Source organism: Bombina bombina, chromosome 7, assembly GCF_027579735.1.
Source record: "Bombina bombina isolate aBomBom1 chromosome 7, aBomBom1.pri, whole genome shotgun sequence".
Classification (NCBI taxonomy): Eukaryota; Metazoa; Chordata; class Amphibia; order Anura; family Bombinatoridae; genus Bombina; species Bombina bombina.
Window position 1 is genome coordinate 353,669,795 of NC_069505.1, and position 18,675 is coordinate 353,688,469.

Consider the following 18,675-nt stretch of genomic DNA (forward strand, 5'->3'; position numbering starts at 1 on the left):
AAATGTTGGCCCCCGATCCGGGACCGGATCTGGTGGGGGGCAGACTCTCTCTCTTCGCTCAGGCTTGGGCAAGAGATGTTCTGGATCCTTGGGCGCTAGAAATAGTCTCCCAAGGTTATCTTCTGGAATTCAAGGGACTTCCCCCAAGGGGGAGGTTCCACAGGTCTCAGTTGTCTTCAGACCACATAAAAAGACAGGCATTCTTACATTGTGTAGAAGACCTGTTAAAAATGGGAGTGATTCATCCTGTTCCATTAAGAAAACAAGGGATGGGGTTCTACTCCAATCTGTTCATAGTTCCCAAAAAAGAGGGAACGTTCAGACCAATCTTAGATCTCAAGATCTTAAACAAGTTTCTCAAGGTTCCATCGTTCAAGATGGAAACCATTCGAACTATTCTTCCTTCCATCCAGGAAGGTCAATTCATGACCACGGTGGATTTAAAGGATGCGTATCTACATATTCCTATCCACAAGGAACATCATCGGTTCCTAAGGTTCGCATTCCTGGACAAACATTACCAGTTCGTGGCGCTTCCTTTCGGATTAGCCACTGCTCCAAGGATTTTCACAAAGGTACTAGGGTCCCTTCTAGCTGTGCTAAGACCAAGGGGCATTGCTGTAGTACCTTACTTGGACGACATTCTGATTCAAGCGTCGTCCCTTCCTCAAGCAAAGGCTCACACGGACATTGTCCTGGCCTTTCTCAGATCTCACGGGTGGAAAGTGAACGTGGAAAAGAGTTCTCTATCCCCGTCAACAAGGGTTCCCTTCTTGGGAACAATAATAGACTCCTTAGAAATGAGGATTTTTCTGACAGAGGCCAGAAAAACAAAGCTTCTAGACTCTTGTCGGATACTTCATTCCGTTCCTCTTCCTTCCATAGCTCAGTGCATGGAAGTGATCGGGTTGATGGTAGCGGCAATGGACATAGTTCCTTTTGCGCGCATTCATCTAAGACCATTTCAACTGTGCATGCTCAGTCAGTGGAATGGGGACTATACAGACTTGTCTCCGAAGATACAAGTAAATCAGAGGACCAGAGACTCACTCCGTTGGTGGCTGTCCCTGGACAACCTGTCACAAGGGATGACATTCCGCAGACCAGAGTGGGTCATTGTCACGACCGACGCCAGTCTGATGGGCTGGGGCGCGGTCTGGGGATCCCTGAAAGCTCAGGGTCTTTGGTCTCGGGAAGAATCTCTTCTACCGATAAATATTCTGGAACTGAGAGCGATATTCAATGCTCTCAAGGCTTGGCCTCAGCTAGCGAGGGCCAAGTTCATACGGTTTCAATCAGACAACATGACAACTGTTGCGTACATCAACCATCAGGGGGGAACAAGGAGTTCCCTAGCGATGGAAGAAGTGACCAAAATCATTCTATGGGCGGAGTCTCACTCCTGCCACCTGTCTGCTATCCACATCCCAGGAGTGGAAAATTGGGAAGCGGATTTTCTGAGTCGTCAGACATTGCATCCGGGGGAGTGGGAACTCCATCCGGAAATCTTTGCCCCAGTCACTCAGCTGTGGGGCATTCCAGACATGGATCTGATGGCCTCTCGTCAGAACTTCAAAGTTCCTTGCTACGGGTCCAGATCCAGGGATCCCAAGGCGGCTCTAGTGGATGCACTAGTAGCACCTTGGACCTTCAAACTAGCTTATGTGTTCCCGCCGTTTCCTCTCATCCCCAGGCTGGTAGCCAGGATCAATCAGGAGAGGGCGTCGGTGATCTTGATAGCTCCTGCGTGGCCACGCAGGACTTGGTATGCAGATCTGGTGAATATGTCATCGGCTCCACCTTGGAAGCTACCTTTGAGACGAGACCTTCTTGTTCAGGGTCCGTTCGAACATCCGAATCTGGTTTCACTCCAGCTGACTGCTTGGAGATTGAACGCTTGATCTTATCGAAGCGAGGGTTCTCAGATTCTGTTATTGATACTCTTGTTCAGGCCAGAAAGCCTGTAACTAGAAAGATTTACCACAAAATTTGGAAAAAATATATCTGTTGGTGTGAATCTAAAGGATTCTCTTGGGACATGGTTAAGATTCCTAGGATTCTATCCTTCCTTCAAGAAGGATTGGAAAAAGGATTATCTGCAAGTTCCCTGAAGGGACAGATTTCTGCCTTGTCGGTGTTACTTCACAAAAGACTGGCTGCTGTGCCAGATGTTCAAGCCTTTGTTCAGGCTCTGGTTAGAATTAAGCCTGTTTACAAACCTTTGACTCCTCCTTGGAGTCTCAATTTAGTTCTTTCAGTTCTTCAGGGGGTTCCGTTTGAACCCTTGCATTCCGTTGATATTAAGTTATTATCTTGGAAAGTTTTGTTTTTAGTTGCAATTTCTTCTGCTAGAAGAGTTTCAGAATTATCTGCTCTGCAGTGTTCTCCTCCTTATCTGGTGTTCCATGCAGATAAGGTGGTTTTACGTACTAAACCTGGTTTTCTTCCAAAAGTTGTTTCTAACAAAAACATTAACCAGGGGATTATCGTACCTTCTCTGTGTCCGAAACCAGTTTCAAAGAAGGAACGTTTGTTGCACAATTTGGATGTTGTTCGCGCTCTAAAATTCTATTTAGATGCTACAAAGGATTTTAGACAAACATCTTCCTTGTTTGTTGTTTATTCTGGTAAAAGGAGAGGTCAAAAAGCAACTTCTACCTCTCTCTCTTTTTGGATTAAAAGCATCATCAGATTGGCTTACGAAACTACCGGACGGCAGCCTCCCGAAAGAATCACAGCTCATTCCACTAGGGCTGTGGCTTCCACATGGGCCTTCAAGAACGAGGCTTCTGTTGATCAGATATGTAGGGCAGCGACTTGGTCTTCACTGCACACTTTTACCAAATTTTACAAGTTTGATACTTTTGCTTCTTCTGAGGCTATTTTTGGGAGAAAGGTTTTGCAAGCCGTGGTGCCTTCCATTTAGGTGACCTGATTTGCTCCCTCCCTTCATCCGTGTCCTAAAGCTTTGGTATTGGTTCCCACAAGTAAGGATGACGCCGTGGACCGGACACACCTATGTTGGAGAAAACAGAATTTATGTTTACCTGATAAATTACTTTCTCCAACGGTGTGTCCGGTCCACGGCCCGCCCTGGTTTTTTTAATCAGGTCTGATAATTTATTTTCTTTAACTACAGTCACCACGGTACCATATGGTTTCTCCTATGCAAATATTCCTCCTTAACGTCGGTCGAATGACTGGGGTAGGCGGAGCCTAGGAGGGATCATGTGACCAGCTTTGCTGGGCTCTTTGCCATTTCCTGTTGGGGAAGAGAATATCCGACAAGTAAGGATGACGCCGTGGACCGGACACACCGTTGGAGAAAGTAATTTATCAGGTAAACATAAATTCTGTTTTAATGCGTGGGTACAGTAAATGAGTAAGAGGAAAATTACAGCTAAACACAAACACAGCAGAAATGTAAAAATAGCCCTGGTCCTTAAGGGAAGAAAATTGAAAAATGGCCTTGTCCTTAAGGGGTTAAATAAAATGTTTAATTGTGCACAATGAAACAACTTTGCAATACATTTTATTATTTATTGTGCCCACTTTTCATGTAATTTAGCCCTGAAAACTGAGCTATTTCTCATTCTCTGAACATTCTGATTTCTCAAGGTTAACCATGCTACATATCTGTTAATAACTGACTTTAACTGCAAAACAGAGCACTTTATGATCGTGCCTTATTGTCTGTAGACTAAAGCCCAGATTGACTCCTCCAAAATAAGGCAAATGGTGGGTGGAGTTTGGCTATTTAAAAATGTTTGCATTAAAAAGGATGTTAATTTGCTTTAAAAATGTAAAGACTTGGCTGGTGTGTCATTCTATAGAAACACAACAAAAATATCTTGTAATTTAGAAGTTGTTTACTGTCCCTTTAATGATTGATGTCATTAATAATATTTTATGTACATTTAATCAAGTGATTCATTTTGTAATTTCCTGGATTTTGAAAGTTTGAATTTGAAGTAAAATTCAGATATTATTGTACACTTTTACACAAGATTTCCCTGTGACTTTTTTTATTTTATTTTTAAAAAAAATCTGATCCCCTTGTGGACAATTCCCCAAAATGTTTCTTCAGATCAGTTCTTAAGTGGTCAATATTATTTAATAAATGGAGAACTAGAAGCTAATTTAATAAGAGTAAGAACAAGCCACCAAACCGTTTGTAAATCCCATCCATTGGTAAACACAGATGGTAGGGTTTTGTTAGTTAATGTGTTTGTCAAGCCGTGGTGTCAGAATACTGTACCCACTACTGCTAGATGACCATTACTGGGGGAAAACAAATCAAAAAATAAAAATGTTGTATTTAGCTTATGAGCATTATGAGCTTATATTTTTATGCCAATGAAGCATTAGAATTATGTTTCTGTGGGGCAGTTGGTTGATTCGTGGAATAAACTCACATTAGAGGGGGTAAAGACAACTAGTATAGGGGATTTGCCTGGAATAAGCATAAGGCTAGCCTAAGGGCTTATTAAGCTTGCACTTTATAGGAAATATAAACAGACGTGATGGGCCTATGTTTATCTGCTGTCAATCTACGTTTCTATGTCTCCATGTCATGACACTAATATCTTTGCTATAAATAACCATTTTACAGGTTTTTAGGTAATACTAACAGCAATGCCTTTTTTACTCCTCAGTGCTTGTGAAACACCATCAAATTTTTATTATTTTTAAAGGGACACTGAAACCAATTTTTTTCTTTCACGATTCAGATAGAGCATGAAATTTTTAGCACCTTTCTAATTTACTCCTATTACCAATTTTTCTTCGTTCTCTTGATATCTTTATTTAAAATCAGGAATGTGGTGCATAGGAGCCGGCCCATTTTTGGTTGAGAACCTGGGTTATGCTTGCTTATTGGTGGGTAGATGTAAGCCTCCAATAAGCAAGCGCTATCCATGGTGCTGAACCTAAAATGGGCTGGCTGCTAAGATTTACATTCCTGCTTTTAAAATAAAAAAACGAGAACAAAGAAAAATTGATAATAGAACTAAATTAGAAAGTTGCTTAAAATTTCATGTTCTATCTTAATCATGAAAGAAAAAAATTGGGTTCAGTGTCCCTTTAATATTTATGATAATTTTGTTTGTCTAAACAAATTTTTTTTTAAATATAAAGTTATTCTTTATTCATAATAATTTTGATCACTCTGTACATGTAACCCATAGTACTTCGAATCAACTGTATTTACATATATAGTATAAACACAAATAGATTCTTTAGCATCTCTACATGTTGTTAAATACATTTTCTCTTGTAAGGTGTATCCAGTCCACGGATTCATCCATTACTTGTGGGATATTCTCCTTCCCAACAGGAAGCTGCAAGAGGATTACCCACAGCAGAGCTGTCTATATAGCTCCTCCCCTAACTGCCACCTCCCAGTCATTCTCTTGCAGCTCTCGACAAGGGAAGCAGCTAGAGAGATGTGGTGCATTAATGTAGTTTATCTTCAATCAAAAGTTTATTTTCAAATGGTACCGGAGTTGTACTATTTTAGCCTCAGGCAGAAAGTTGAAGAAGAGTCTGCCTGTTGTCTTTGATGATCTTAGCAGGTTGTAACCAAGATCCATTGCTGTTCTCACACATAACTGAAGAGATTGGTAACTTCAGCTGGGCGAATAGTGTGCAGGGTCTCCTGCTCTGAGGTATGTGCAGTTTTAAATTTTTCTAGAGAAATGATAAGCTAGAAAATGCTGACAATACCGGATTTATTTAAGGCAAGCCTGATTACAGTGATTTAATAACGACTGGTATCATGCTTGCTGTAAAGGGTAATATTTTTATTATTTACTCACATTACTGAATAGATATAATGTTTGCTTGAGGTGTATAAACGTTTATTTCATATTGGTGATAAAACTTTATTCTGGGGCCCAGTTTTTCCACATGGCTGACTAGATTTTGCCTAGGGATAGATTTTTAAGGCCCTCTCACTGTGAGTACAGGTTGGGAGTGGCCTATTTTCCATTAGTTTTTGCAGCTTGAGACATCCAGCTTACCTGAAGGAGTCCCCTGAACATGTAGGACCTCCCTAAGGGGTTTTTGTGCCTTCCAAAGTCGTTGTATGGGCAGGTAGGGCCACAGTAGAGCTGTGGCAGTTTGTTGTGACTGTTTAAAAATGTTTATATCATTTTTTTTTTATCCGGTTTTGAAACTAAGGGGTTAATCATCCATTTGCAAGTGGGTGCAATGCTCTTTCAGCCTATTATACACACTGTAAAAATTTCGTTAGATTTACTGCTTTTTTCACTGTTTTAGCAGTTTCTGTGATTGTTTTTTTCTCTTAAAGGCACAGTACCGTTTTTATTTTTTGCTTGTTCACAGTTATTAAAGTGTTTTCCAAGCTTGCTCGTCTCATTACTAGTCTGTTTAAACATGTCTGACATAGAGGAAACTCATTGTTCATTATGTTTAGAAGCCATTGTGGAACCCCCTCTTAGAATGTGTACCAAATGCACTGATTTTACTATAGATTACAAAGACCATATTCCGGCTTTAAAGAATTTATCATCAGATGAAATTGACAAGGAGGAAGTTATGCCGTCTAACTCTCCCCACGTGTCAGATCCTATAAATCCCGCTCAGGTGACGCCAAGTACATCTAGCACGCCCATTGCGTATACCTTGCAAGACATGGCAGCAGTTATGAATCATACCCTTACAGAGGTATTATCTAAACTGCCAGGATTGCAAGGAAAGCGAGACAGTTCTGGGACTAGAATAAATACAGAGCTCTCTGACGATTTAGTAGCTATCTCTGATACACCTTCACAATATAATGAAGCTGAAGCAGGGGAGCTTCAATCTGTGGGTGATTTTTCTGATTCAGGGAAGATACTTCAATCTGATTCTGATATGTCTACATTTAAATTTAAGCTTGAACACCTCCGCGTATTGCTCAGGGAGGTTTTAGCAACTCTGGACGACTGTGACACTATTGTAGTCCCAGAGAAATGATGTAGATTGGATAAATACTATGCAGTACCTACTTACACTGATGTTTTTCCAATCCCTAAAAGGTTTTCTGAAATTATTACTTAGGAATGGGATAGACCAGGTGTACCGTTCTCTCCCCCTCCTGTTTTTAAAAAGATGTTTCCTATAGATGCCGCTACACGGGACTTATGGCAGACGGTCCCTAAGGTGGAGGGAGCAGTTTCTACTCTAGCTAAGCGTACCACTATCCCTGTCGAGGACAGTTGTGCTTTTCTAGATCCAATGGATAAAAAATTAGAGGGTTACCTTAAGAAAATATTTATTCAACAAGGTTTTATTCTCCAGCCTCTTGCATGCATTGCCCCAGTCACTGCTGCCGCAGCTTTCTGGTTTGATTCCCTAGAGGAGGCTCTACAGGTTGAAACCCCATTGGAAGATATTATTGACAAGCTTAGGGCCCTTAAGCTAGCCAATTCATTTGTTTCTGATGCCGTTGTTCATTTAACCAAGCTAACGGCTAAAAATTCAGGTTTTGCTATTCAGGCGCGTAGGGCACTATGGCTTATATCCTGGTCAGCTGACGTTACTTCAAAGTCTAAACTTCTCAACATTCCCTTCAAAGGACAGATCCTATTCGGGCCTGGACTGAAGGAGATCATTTCTGACATCACTGGAGGAAAAGGTCACGCCCTTCCTCAAGACAGGTCCAACAAATTAAGGACCAAACAGTCTAGTTTTCGGCCCTTTCGAAACTTCAAGAGTGGCGCAGCTTCAACTTCCTCTAACACAAAACAAGAGGAAACTTTTGCCCAGTCTAAGCCGGTCTGGAGACCTAACCAGGCTTGGAACAAGGGGAAACAGGCCAAGAAGCCTGCTGCTGCCTCTAAGACAGCATGAAGGAGCAGCCCCCGATCCGGAAATGGATCTAGTAGGAGGCAGACTCTCTCTCTCTTCGCCCAGGCTTGGGCAAGAGATGGCCAGGATCCCTGGGCATTGGAAATTGTGTCCAAGGGTTATCTTCTGGAATTCAAAACCTCTCCCCCAAATGGGAGATTTCATCTCTCACTTTTATCTGCAAACCAGATAAAGAGAGAAGCATTCTTACATTGTGTTCAAGACCTCCTAGTTATGGGAGTGATCCACCCAGTTCCGCAGGAGGAACAGGGACAGGGCTTTTATTCAAATCTGTTTGTTGTTCCCAAGAAAGAGGGAACATTCAGACCAATCTAAGATCTCAAGATCTTAAACAAATTTCTCAGAGTCCCATCCTTCAAGATGGAGACTATTCGAACCATCCTTCCTATGATCCAGGAGGGTCAATACAGGCACTACCAGTTTGTGGCTCTTCCCTTCGGGTTGACCACGGCACCAAGAATCTTTACAAAGGTTCTACGGTCCCTTCTAGCGGTCCTAAGGCCGCGGGCTATAGCAGTAGCCCCTTACTCAGACGACATTCTGATACAGGCGTCGACTTTTCAAGTTGCCAGGTCTCACACGGACATTGTTCTGGCATTTCTGAGGTCGCATGGGTGGAAAGTGAACGAAGAAAAAAGTTCTCTATCCCCTCTCACAAGAGTTTCCTTCCTAGGAACTCTGATAGATTCTGTAGAAATGAAGATTTACCTGACAGAGGCCAGGTTGTCAAAACTTCTAAATTCCTGCTGTGTTCTTTATTCTACTTCTCGCCCTTCAGTGGCTCAGTGTATGGAAGTAATCGGCTTAATGGTAGCGGCAATGGACATAGTGCCGTTTGCCCGCCTACATCTCAGACTGCTGCAACTCTGCATGCTCAGCCAGTGGAATGGGCATTACACAGATTTGTCCCCTCTACTAAATCTGGATCAAGAGGCCAGGGATTCTCTTCTCTGGTGGTTATCTCGGGTCCATCTATCCAAGGGTATGACCTTCCGCAGGCCAGATTGGACAATAGTAACGACAGATGCCAGCCTTCTGGGCTGGGGTGCAGTCTGGAACTCCCTGAAGTCTCAGGGCTTGTGGACTCAGGAGGAGACACTCCTTCCGATAAACATTCTGGAACTACGAGCGATATTCAATGCTCTTCAGGCTTGGCCTCCGCTAGCTGCGGTCAGGTTCATCAGATTTCAGTCGGACAACCTCACGACTGTAGCTTACATCAACCATCAAGGGGGAACAAGGAGTTTCCTAGCAATGTTGGAGGTTTCAAAAATAATTCTATGGGCAGAGGTTCACTCTTGCCATCTATCAGCTATCCATATCCCAGGAGTAGAGAACTGGGAGGCGGATTTTCTAAGTCGGCAGACTTTTCACCCGGGGGAGTGGGAACTCCATACGGAGGTGTTTGCACAGTTGATTCCACTTTGGGGCAAACTAGAACTGGATCTCATGGCATCTCGTCAGAACGCCAAGCTTCCTTGTTACGGGTTCAGCTCCAGGGATCCCAAGGCAGCGTTGATAGATGCTCTAGCAGCGCCTTGGTCTTTCAACCTGGCTTATGTGTTTCCACCGTTTCCTCTGCTCCCTCGTCTGATTGCCAAGATCAAGCAGGAGAGAGCTTCAGTGATTTTGATAGCTCCTGCGTGGCCACGCAGGACTTGGTACGCAGATCTGGTGGACATGTCATCCTTTCCACCTTGGACTCTGCCGCTGAGGCAGGACCTTCTACGTCAAGGTCCCTTCAAACATCCAAATCTAATTTCTCTGCGTCTGACTGCTTGGAGATTGAACGCTTGATTTTGTCAAAACGTGGTTTTTCCGAGTCGGTCATTGATGCCTTAATTCAGGCTCAAAAGCCTGTCACCAGGAAAATCTATCATAAGATATGGTGTAAATATCTTCTTTGGTGTGAATCCAAGGGTTACTCATGGAGTAAAGTCAGGATTCCCAGGATATTGTCTTTTCTCCAAGAAGGATTGGAGATGGGATTGTCAGCTAGTTCCTTAAAGGGACAGATTTATGCTATGTCTATTCTTTTGCACAAGCGTCTGGCGGATGTTCCAGACGTTCAGGCGTTTTGTCGGGCTTTAGTTAGAATCAAACCTGTGTTTAAACCTGTTGCTCCGCCATGGAGTTTAAATTTAGTTCTTAAAGTTCTTCAAGGGGTTCCGTTTGAACCTCTGCATTCCATAGATATCAAGCTTTTATCTTGGAAAGTTCTGTTCTTGGTAGCTATCTCTTCGGCTCGAAGAGTTTCAGAGTTATTTGCCTTGCAGTGTGATTCCCCTTATCTGATCTTCCATGCAGATAAGGTAGTTTTGCGTACCAAACCTGGGTTTCTTCCTAAGGTGGTATCCAATAAGAATATCAATCAAGAGATTGTTGTTCCGTCACTGTGTCCTAATCCTTCTTCAAAGAAGGAACGTCTATTACACAATCTTGACGTGTTCGTGCTTTAAAGTTTTATTTACAAGCTACTAAAGATTTTCGTCAAACATCTGCATTGTTTGTTGTCTACTCTGGACAGAGGAAAGGCCAAAAGGCTTCAGCAACTTCTCTTTATTTTTGGTTAAGAAGTATAATCCGCTTAGCTTATGAGACTGCTGGCCAGCAGCCTCCTGTAAGAATTACAGCTCATTCCACTAGAGTGGTGGCTTCCACATGGGCCTTTAAAAATGAGGCTTCTGTTGAATAGATTTGTAAGGCGGCGACTTGGTCTTCGCTTCATACTTTTTCTAAATTCTACAAATTTGATACTTTTGCTTCTTCGGAGGCTGTTTTTGGGAGAAAGGTCTTACAGGCAGTGGTGCCTTCCGTTTAAGCGCCTGCCTTGTCCCTCCCTTCATCCGTGTCCTATAGCTTTGGTATTGGTATCCCACAAGTAATGGATGAATCCGTGGACTGGATACACCTTACAAGAGAAAACAAAATTTTGCTTACCTGATAAATTTATTTCCACGGCCCGCCCTGTCATTTTAAGGCAGGTGTTTTTTAATTTTTAAACTACAGTCACCACTGCACCCTATAGTTTCTCCTTTCTCTTGCTTGTCTTCGGTCGAATGACTGGGAGGTGGCAGTTAGGGGAGGAGCTATATAGACAGCTCTGCTGTGGGTGATCCTCTTGCAACTTCCTGTTGGGAAGAAGAATATCCCACAAGTAATGGATGAATCCGTGGACTGGATACACCACAAGAGAAATAAATTTATCAGGTAAGCATACATTTTGTTTTTCTTCTTAAAAGAGAAGAGTCCACAGCTGCATTCATTACTTTTGGGAAATACAGAACCTGGCCACCAGGAGTAGGCAAAGACACCCCAGCCAAAGGCTTAAATACCTCCCCCGCTTCCCTCATCCCCCCAGTCATTCCTTTCGTCACAGGAGGTTGGCAGAGAAGTGTCAGAAGTTCGAGAGACTCTCTTATGGAGGGTAGTACTCTTCGCAATGGGACTGGAATTTTAAGTAATCCTGTCAGCCTCTCAATGAGAGCATGGATGAAAGTTCGGAGATGCAGGGGGAGTTTTCCTGCAAACCCATCCCGACTCATATTAACAGTTCCTTGATAATCAGCGTTGACGAGTTTTGCTGCCTACCTTTCTTCACTTAAGTCCATGTCAGAAGCGAGGTTACTATCTGTCACACTTGAAGGGCCGTGTTCCTGTTCCATGGCGTAGATTTCGGTAAGCTTGTTTCATTTTATTTCGATATGTGAATGTAATGTTAACTAAACAAGGTGGGGTCCCAGTGGGACTCCTTTTATCTTAATAAGGAATCATGGGTTAATATCTCCTGAGGTGGGTTATTGAACAGGGGGGACTTTTAATCATGTTTGTTATATGGTTCTATCTGCAATTGTGTAGCTATACTTAGGCTCACGGCCTTTACGGAACATAACGGCCTTCTTTTAATGACGCAATCTTTCCAGATTGCACGCCCTTTTTGTGACTGGCACGGTGCACCTTGTGACGGGTTACGTTGTTTCTCACTTCCGTATGCTGACTCTGTGCGACCGAGAGAGTCTGGCTCTTGGGTTGTCTGGGTCACGGGAGGTGGTGAGTGCCCCAGCCATTGGGGGTGTTAAAGGGTGCTAGTTAGTTTTTTATCATTTTTGTAATCCCAAGTTTATGGAGGATTCTGATATGCGCGACACGGATGCCTCCGATACGGAGGATGTGTCTTGTGATGAATATGAAATGGCTCGGCTAATCAATGCCCATCACTTATGTTCCGATTGCCGTTCTAGAGTACTCTCTTCTCCTGAAGCAGGGAGCTTAGAGTGCGTTGAGCCATCCGCCTCCAAGGTTTCTATGACCCGTGAAGCGAATGTCCCAGTCCATTTCCCGGCTACGCAAGCAGGTGTCCCTAAGGCCTTTACTCCTTCTCCGAAGGGTGGCTTGTTTCCTCCAGAGGTTACGGCACGGTTCCGCATGGCAATTTCTATGGTGCTGAATCTTTTATATCTCCCAAGTGAAGTATTTCTAAGATACTGTCCATGTTCCGTTAACCAGGGCCCGTCGAGTGTGGGATCGCCCAATACAGTTCGGCCTTCTGGGGAAGCGTTTGCCCCTGAGGCTTCAGGGGCCCCTATCTCGGAGCCAGGTTCTTCAGTTGATCCGGCGAGGGATGATTTTGCCTTCCGTTATAGGCTGGCTCGCCTTAGTGTTCTTTTAAGACATGGCAATGTTGGAGGATCCCAGTCCTAGCGGGCCGAGGGGTGTGAGGCCTTAGAAGCTGGATGGCAAAATGGATAGGATGTTTGGGGATGAAGCCAATCTCCTTAACTTTGCTGTTTTTCTTTTGCTTTACATTTTTCGGTTCCAGTTCTGAGCTTGGGTTAATGGGGCTTTAATCGGCTGGTTCCGTTGTCGTCCTCATTCATCTTGGGCGTTCACCCAATGGGTGCTGCCTTCATTTAATTTTTTTGATCCGGATGGATGTTTAATTTGTTTTTTTCTTAAGCTCATGTCTGCTAGATTTTTGTTTTTATGAACGTTCTTCTCTGGAACCGATACTTGCGACTTAGGTCGCGTGGGAACTTTCTCGGAAGTTGCGCACTTATTGAATAATAGAATTATGTTTTTCTAGTTAATTTATCGATCCTTCTGGATGAATTTTCTTGGACCTTGGGCAGTTTTAGAGTGTCCTTATACCAGGCAGGTACTGGTTGAACACTTTTTTGGCTGTTACCAGGGTTCATGTCACCCTCATGGTGCTGATTAATCCTGCTGGGTTTTGAATGTCTCTTGGCCTATTCTATGGACACCAGGCTTGGATCCTACCAAAGTATGAGGCCTGTTGTTTAAATACAACCCCTCTGAACGGAGGGTTATGAGAGCCAGTCTAGGTTGGCTGTTTGGGCTTCTCGCCTGGTATGTGGATCTGTTTTTGCAGACATCATCATGGTTCTTCAGGTCCCCGGGGACTCAGAACCGTTATTCCATTCTTGGAGTGGGAGATGTATGTGACCTATGTGGTCTGGTGTGCCGTGTGATTGATAATTTGCATTTTCACTTGAGGTCTTCTGGACGCTGACTCTTTAGCCTATTAAGCATTTTCTTGCAGTTGTGGAGTTTCCTTCCTTCCCGTCTTCAGTGGTAGGGCATTGGACTACAGATCAAGAGGTCCCTGGTTCAGATCCAGGTGTCCCCTTTAATGGATCATATGGTCGGGACGTGCGGGCATATTCCTTCTCTGCTCAGAGTTGTGTTACTCTAAGAGTTGGTGTGCAGGGGTTCCCTGCCTCTGTGGGGAGCTATGAAGCTCCAGCTGTTGCCTGCTTAAAGAAGATTTTGGAAGATAGATCCTTCTAGGATCTCTGGCTGTTGTCTCTTCCATTACCCTTGGTCTGACCATGGTCTCGACGTTCGGGTGTATTTCAGTCCTCGTTGCAACTTTAGCCTTGGGGCTTGTCAGTAAAGGGGCGAGGTCGGTTACAGAGAGCCGCCCTTCTGGGGTCAGGTAGTTGACCTTTTATCCTATTGCGGGTTGTGCCTTAAGTTCGGATGGCGAGCAAGGTACAGGGTTCTCATTCACCTTCGGGTGTTGGATGCTCCCTTGCCTGTGTGTTTAGCACGTATTAACACTTGCCTATGAGATTTCTGTGTGATCCAAGTGCCCTGGGTGCTGAATCTTAGACCATCAAGGAAGTCCTTTGTGACTCTTGGGTTTGAGGCTATTGCTAGATCGCCAAGTCTACGGACCTTAGAGGTACGTGTTCCTCCTTGTAGGAGGAAGCTTAGGATTCCTCTTGAAGTTGGATCTTCGTTTGATTCCTTTTTCGAGGACCCTGACCTAGGTCTGTGTCTCTCCTTGGATGGGTGTGGATGGTTCGATCTCACACTAGATGTTTGTGATCCCGCGGGCCTCTCTCCGTAGAGGCTGGAACTCTGTGAGAGATGCCTTGTTTTGTAGCTTAGGCTTTAGGTCCTTCTGACGGTTCCCTACTGGTCTTCTGGTGCATTTACGCTGTTCCTTTAGAATCCAGGTATCCTCACCTGGGTTGGCAATATGGCCGAGGGGTCTCGCCTCTATAGTAGGGTAGGTTTCCGTGGTTTATTCCCATTTCTTCTAGAGCTGGGGTAGCATACCGTTTGTAACAGTCAATGGTCTAACCGGGGGCTTTGTTCCTACGTTGACCCTTCCTTTCTCTTCCGGAAGTCTGGGATTTTTGTCTTTGGTCTTGACTAGCCTTTGGGCTGGGACCATTATCGTTGAGGGAAGATTGGGGGTCGGTTACTCTATGCAGGGTTGACCGTTTTCTCTAGAGACGGTTCTCTCCTTTGTTGGAGGTCTTGGATGTCCTCCTCTTTTCCACTGACGTTCGGTGCTGGGAGAGGGCGCTCCTTGGAGCCCGATATTCAGAGGTCTGTGAGCCCTTGGAAGGTTTGCAGTTGAACCCATCTACAGCTATTGCACTTGGAGGGTGTAACCAGCTACGGCTAATTGCACTTTGACTGGCTGTTAGCAAGCTTTGAAATGCCTTCGATGTTTGGGTTTAGCAACGGTGAGTCCGCTTTCTACCTGGAAGCTGACCATTGGGAGTTCCTGTTCAGATGGTGCGTGTTTTTTTTGGAGAACTATTTACTAGCTGCTGGGATAGTTATCCTATTTCTGCTGTCTAGCTTGCAGATCTAGATCTGATATGAGGCATCGGGGAACTCATAGTTTTCCTGGAATGTCTTTGGGTATGGATCAGGAATATGAGGGTGTTCCTTGAGTCCTTTTTGGGACATGTTTCCCTGTGTATGGATCTTTTGCTTGTGGTCCTTGTGTTTCTAGGGAGTTCGTCTCCCTGGGCGTTGCTGTTGTACGACAACCATGGGTTGTTCTATGTTCTGCTGAGTTGAATGATCCTTTGGATTTCTTTTGAGATTTTGTTCCCCTTTTGGGGGCAGATAGCGGTCCTTGTCTTGGCTGGGTACCTTCATGGGAGTTGTGATCCTCTGAGGTTGTTTGGGCTTGACGGACTCTGGGACTGAGTGGTTTAGTTCGGCTTTGCCGGCGGTGTAACTAATGTGCAGTTAACTGGGCTTCGGGTTTTAACCCATGTCGTCTATACTTTTTAGGGTGACGAGTAATCAGGCTGTGGTGCTTTTCGAAGGGCCACCTTTTGTACCCACCCGTTGCTTGCATTCAGTGTCCTCTAGCTTGGGTATTCTTTTCCCAAATGTAATGAATGCAGCTGTGGACTCTTCCCTTTTAAGAAGAAAAACATAAATTATGCTTACCTGATGATAATTTCATTTTGTTCTGAAGGGAAGAGTCCACAGCTCCCGCCCGTGTTTTTATCTATGTGGCGGCTGTCATTGTTTGTTCTTCTGGCACCTTTTTTCACCTGATATTTCTCCTACTGTTCCTTGTTCCCTTGGCAGAATGACTGGGGGATGAGGGAAGGGTGGGGGGGGGGGGGTATTTAGGCCTTTGGCTGGGTGTCTTTGCCTCCTCCTGGTGGCCAGGTTCTGTATTTCCCAAAAATAATGAATGCAGCTGTGGACTCTTCCCTTCAGAAGAAAATTACATTATCTGGTAAGCATAATTTTATGTTTTTAATGTGTGGGCATGACAATGCACTGATAATTTAGGTAACCAGTAACACAGAAAACATGCCATTATAAACATTATGCCTGCTATTCTGCATAATCACTAATGTGTGGCTTCATTTAGCTCATTAATATTTTGCATCCCATTGTTACTGTCACCAGAACTAACTGTATTTATTTGTATGTACTAAGAAATCTTTTTCACCCATAGTGCATGTTTATTTTATTAATACTCACATGTCGCATGTTTGTGATGCATGTTTGAAATTTGTTGTGTTCTTCAAGGCATAATAGGTGGCTATCTGCCTGGCCTGCCACATATGCAGGGCCCAGTTGACGGCACTGTTAGCATGGGCAGCATGCAGCCTCATCATCATCATGGGGTGCTACCTCCACCCCACCTCCTTCCACCAGGTATACCAGGCATCCCGAACATCCCTCTCCAGGGTAAGAATGTCATACTCAGTCATTAATATCATCATACTTTCTTGTTACATTTCACAGTACTTATTGCCTCTCGTGCATGACAGTTTCATTTAGTTTTTTTATTTGATCTTTTTACAATTACAGAAAAAAAAGAAGTCTACCTAGTTGTGAATATGTTTGCAGTGTAATTGCTTTCTATTTGGTTTTCTGCTAAATATTTTTCATGGAAAATGTTCTACTAGCCCAGACTATAAAAAAATTACAGCAGACAAAAATATTAGGCCTGTCTTTGACATTCTTTGAATTGTCGGTCTCTCCTTACCAGTAATATATACAAACGTTTCTTAAAGGTACATACTAAAGCAAAAATAAAATACTTAATTTGCAATGGCATTACTGACCTTCGCCTACAATGTGTTAAAGGGATAGTAAATTTCAGCCTTTAAGAATGTTGCAAATCAAAACTATATTAGTGTACAAGCAAAATGTATGATGATTTTCTTTTTAAAGTGTATATATATTTTGTAATGAAAGATTTATAATCCTACTTGGTATCTTCTGTTCCTCTCCCTTCATTTCCTCTTTTGGCTGAGCTGTGACATAGAGAGCAGTCCCACCCACTCTCTACATAGGCTTCCTAAGGGCTGGACTTCATATGACACACACACTGATTGGATGTTGAGTTCTTCCCAGTGGGCCAGCATAATAACATTGTAATAAAAGGATTACAATAGGCACAGATTTAAAGTGCCACAAAACATGTTGAGATCTGTGCATATCCTAAAAGGGCTAATTAAGTAAAACATTTTTGCATAAAAATTGTTAAAAAAAAATACTGGCAAGCATTTTAAAATAATTTTCAAAAATACTTAAATAGCCATGCTGTCTGCAGCAGTCTTCTCCACCCCCATTATCAGTATTTAGACACAGGCATTGTATTTCAATTGAGTTCACAGCTTCTAGGCATGCTCCAGCAGATAATCCCTATTAACTTTTGCATTCTACCAAAGCAACAGTAGATAAAGATACAGCCATAGAAGGAAATGTGTGGGGGGAGTTAGAGCTTTACAATTCAGAAACTTGAAAGAAAGGGTTAATGGTGAGGCACTGCAGTATACATTTGCCGGTAAAGTAATTAAAGTACATATTCTGTTTTGTCTCTATCCCAACTTGTTTTAGGTCTCTCTAACCCTTATCACTGATACATTTTAAAAAGTGCAAATGTACGTTTTTTAATGGCAAAGATTGCCTATATGGCATTTGATTAGCTAAAGTCTACTATCACTTTAAACTCCTGCATAGAGATTAAACACATAGTCAAAGGCCCAAAGGAACTGCAAGCCTGAGCAAGACAACAGTAAGCCAATCAGAAGCAGCATTTGTTTGTAGCCATAAGTCATTGTGTATTTTCTACATATCGCTGTTGTGGCTCTTGAGAGGAACTTTACCCATGCATTGGACCCCTTTGCAGAGGATATATGCATAGTAAGCTAGAGTCAGCAATGCAAAAATGACATGGTCAAATTAGTTAGGTCATGCTTAAAAGTGTCCCTTTAAATTTTTTCTTCCTGATGCAATGACATCTAGTATTGCAGCCAAAGTAGTTTTAGGCAATGACTTTTTTTATTATTATAATTATTATAGTGAATCTACAGGTACAGGAAATCATAATAGGTTGATTAAGTCTAGATTTCTCCAACATAGGTGTGTCCGGTCCACGGCGTCATCCTTACTTGTGGGATATTCTCTTCCCCAACAGGAAATGGCAAAGAGCCCAGCAAAGCTGGTCACATGATCCCTCCTAGGCTCCGCCTACCCCAGTCATTCTCTTTGCCGTTGTACAGGCAACATCTCCACGGAGATGGCTTAGAGTTTTTTAGTGTTTAACTGTAGTTTTTATTATTCAATCAAGAGTTTGTTATTTTGAAATAGTGCTGGTATGTACTATTTACTCTGAAACAGAAAAGAGATGAAGATTTCTGTTTGTAAGAGGAAAATGATTTTTGCAACCGTAACTAAAATCGATGGCTGTTCCACACAGGACTGTTGAGAGGAATTAACTTCAGTTGGGGGAACAGTGAGCAGACTTTTGCTGCTTGAGGTATGACACATTCTAACAAGACGATGTAATGCTGGAAGCTGTCATTTTCCCTATGGGATCCGGTAAGCCATTTTTATTACAGACAGTAAATAAGGGCTTCACTAGGGCTTGTTAAGACTGTAGACTTTTTCTGGGCTAAATCGATTCATATATAAACATATTTAGCCTTGAGGAATCATTTAATCTGGGTATTTTGTTAAAATAATATCGGCAGGCACTGTTTTGGACACCTTATTCTC

The 18,675-nt window shown here is 43.1% G+C and overlaps 1 protein-coding gene across 3 annotated transcripts in view; it reads left to right on the plus strand.

The window, feature by feature from the left end:
• The window catches only part of PBRM1 (polybromo 1), a 471,441-nt gene that overhangs the window by 409,332 nt on the left and 43,434 nt on the right, over positions 1 to 18,675 (plus strand). For 2 of the 3 annotated variants that reach the window (XM_053721036.1, XM_053721035.1), the window contains one exon: positions 16,195 to 16,356. The exons of the other annotated variant lie outside the window; for it this stretch is intronic. In XM_053721036.1, coding sequence (XP_053577011.1) covers positions 16,195 to 16,356 — 162 coding nt within the window. The remainder of the gene's footprint in view (positions 1 to 16,194; positions 16,357 to 18,675) is intronic. 3 annotated transcript variants of the gene reach the window in all.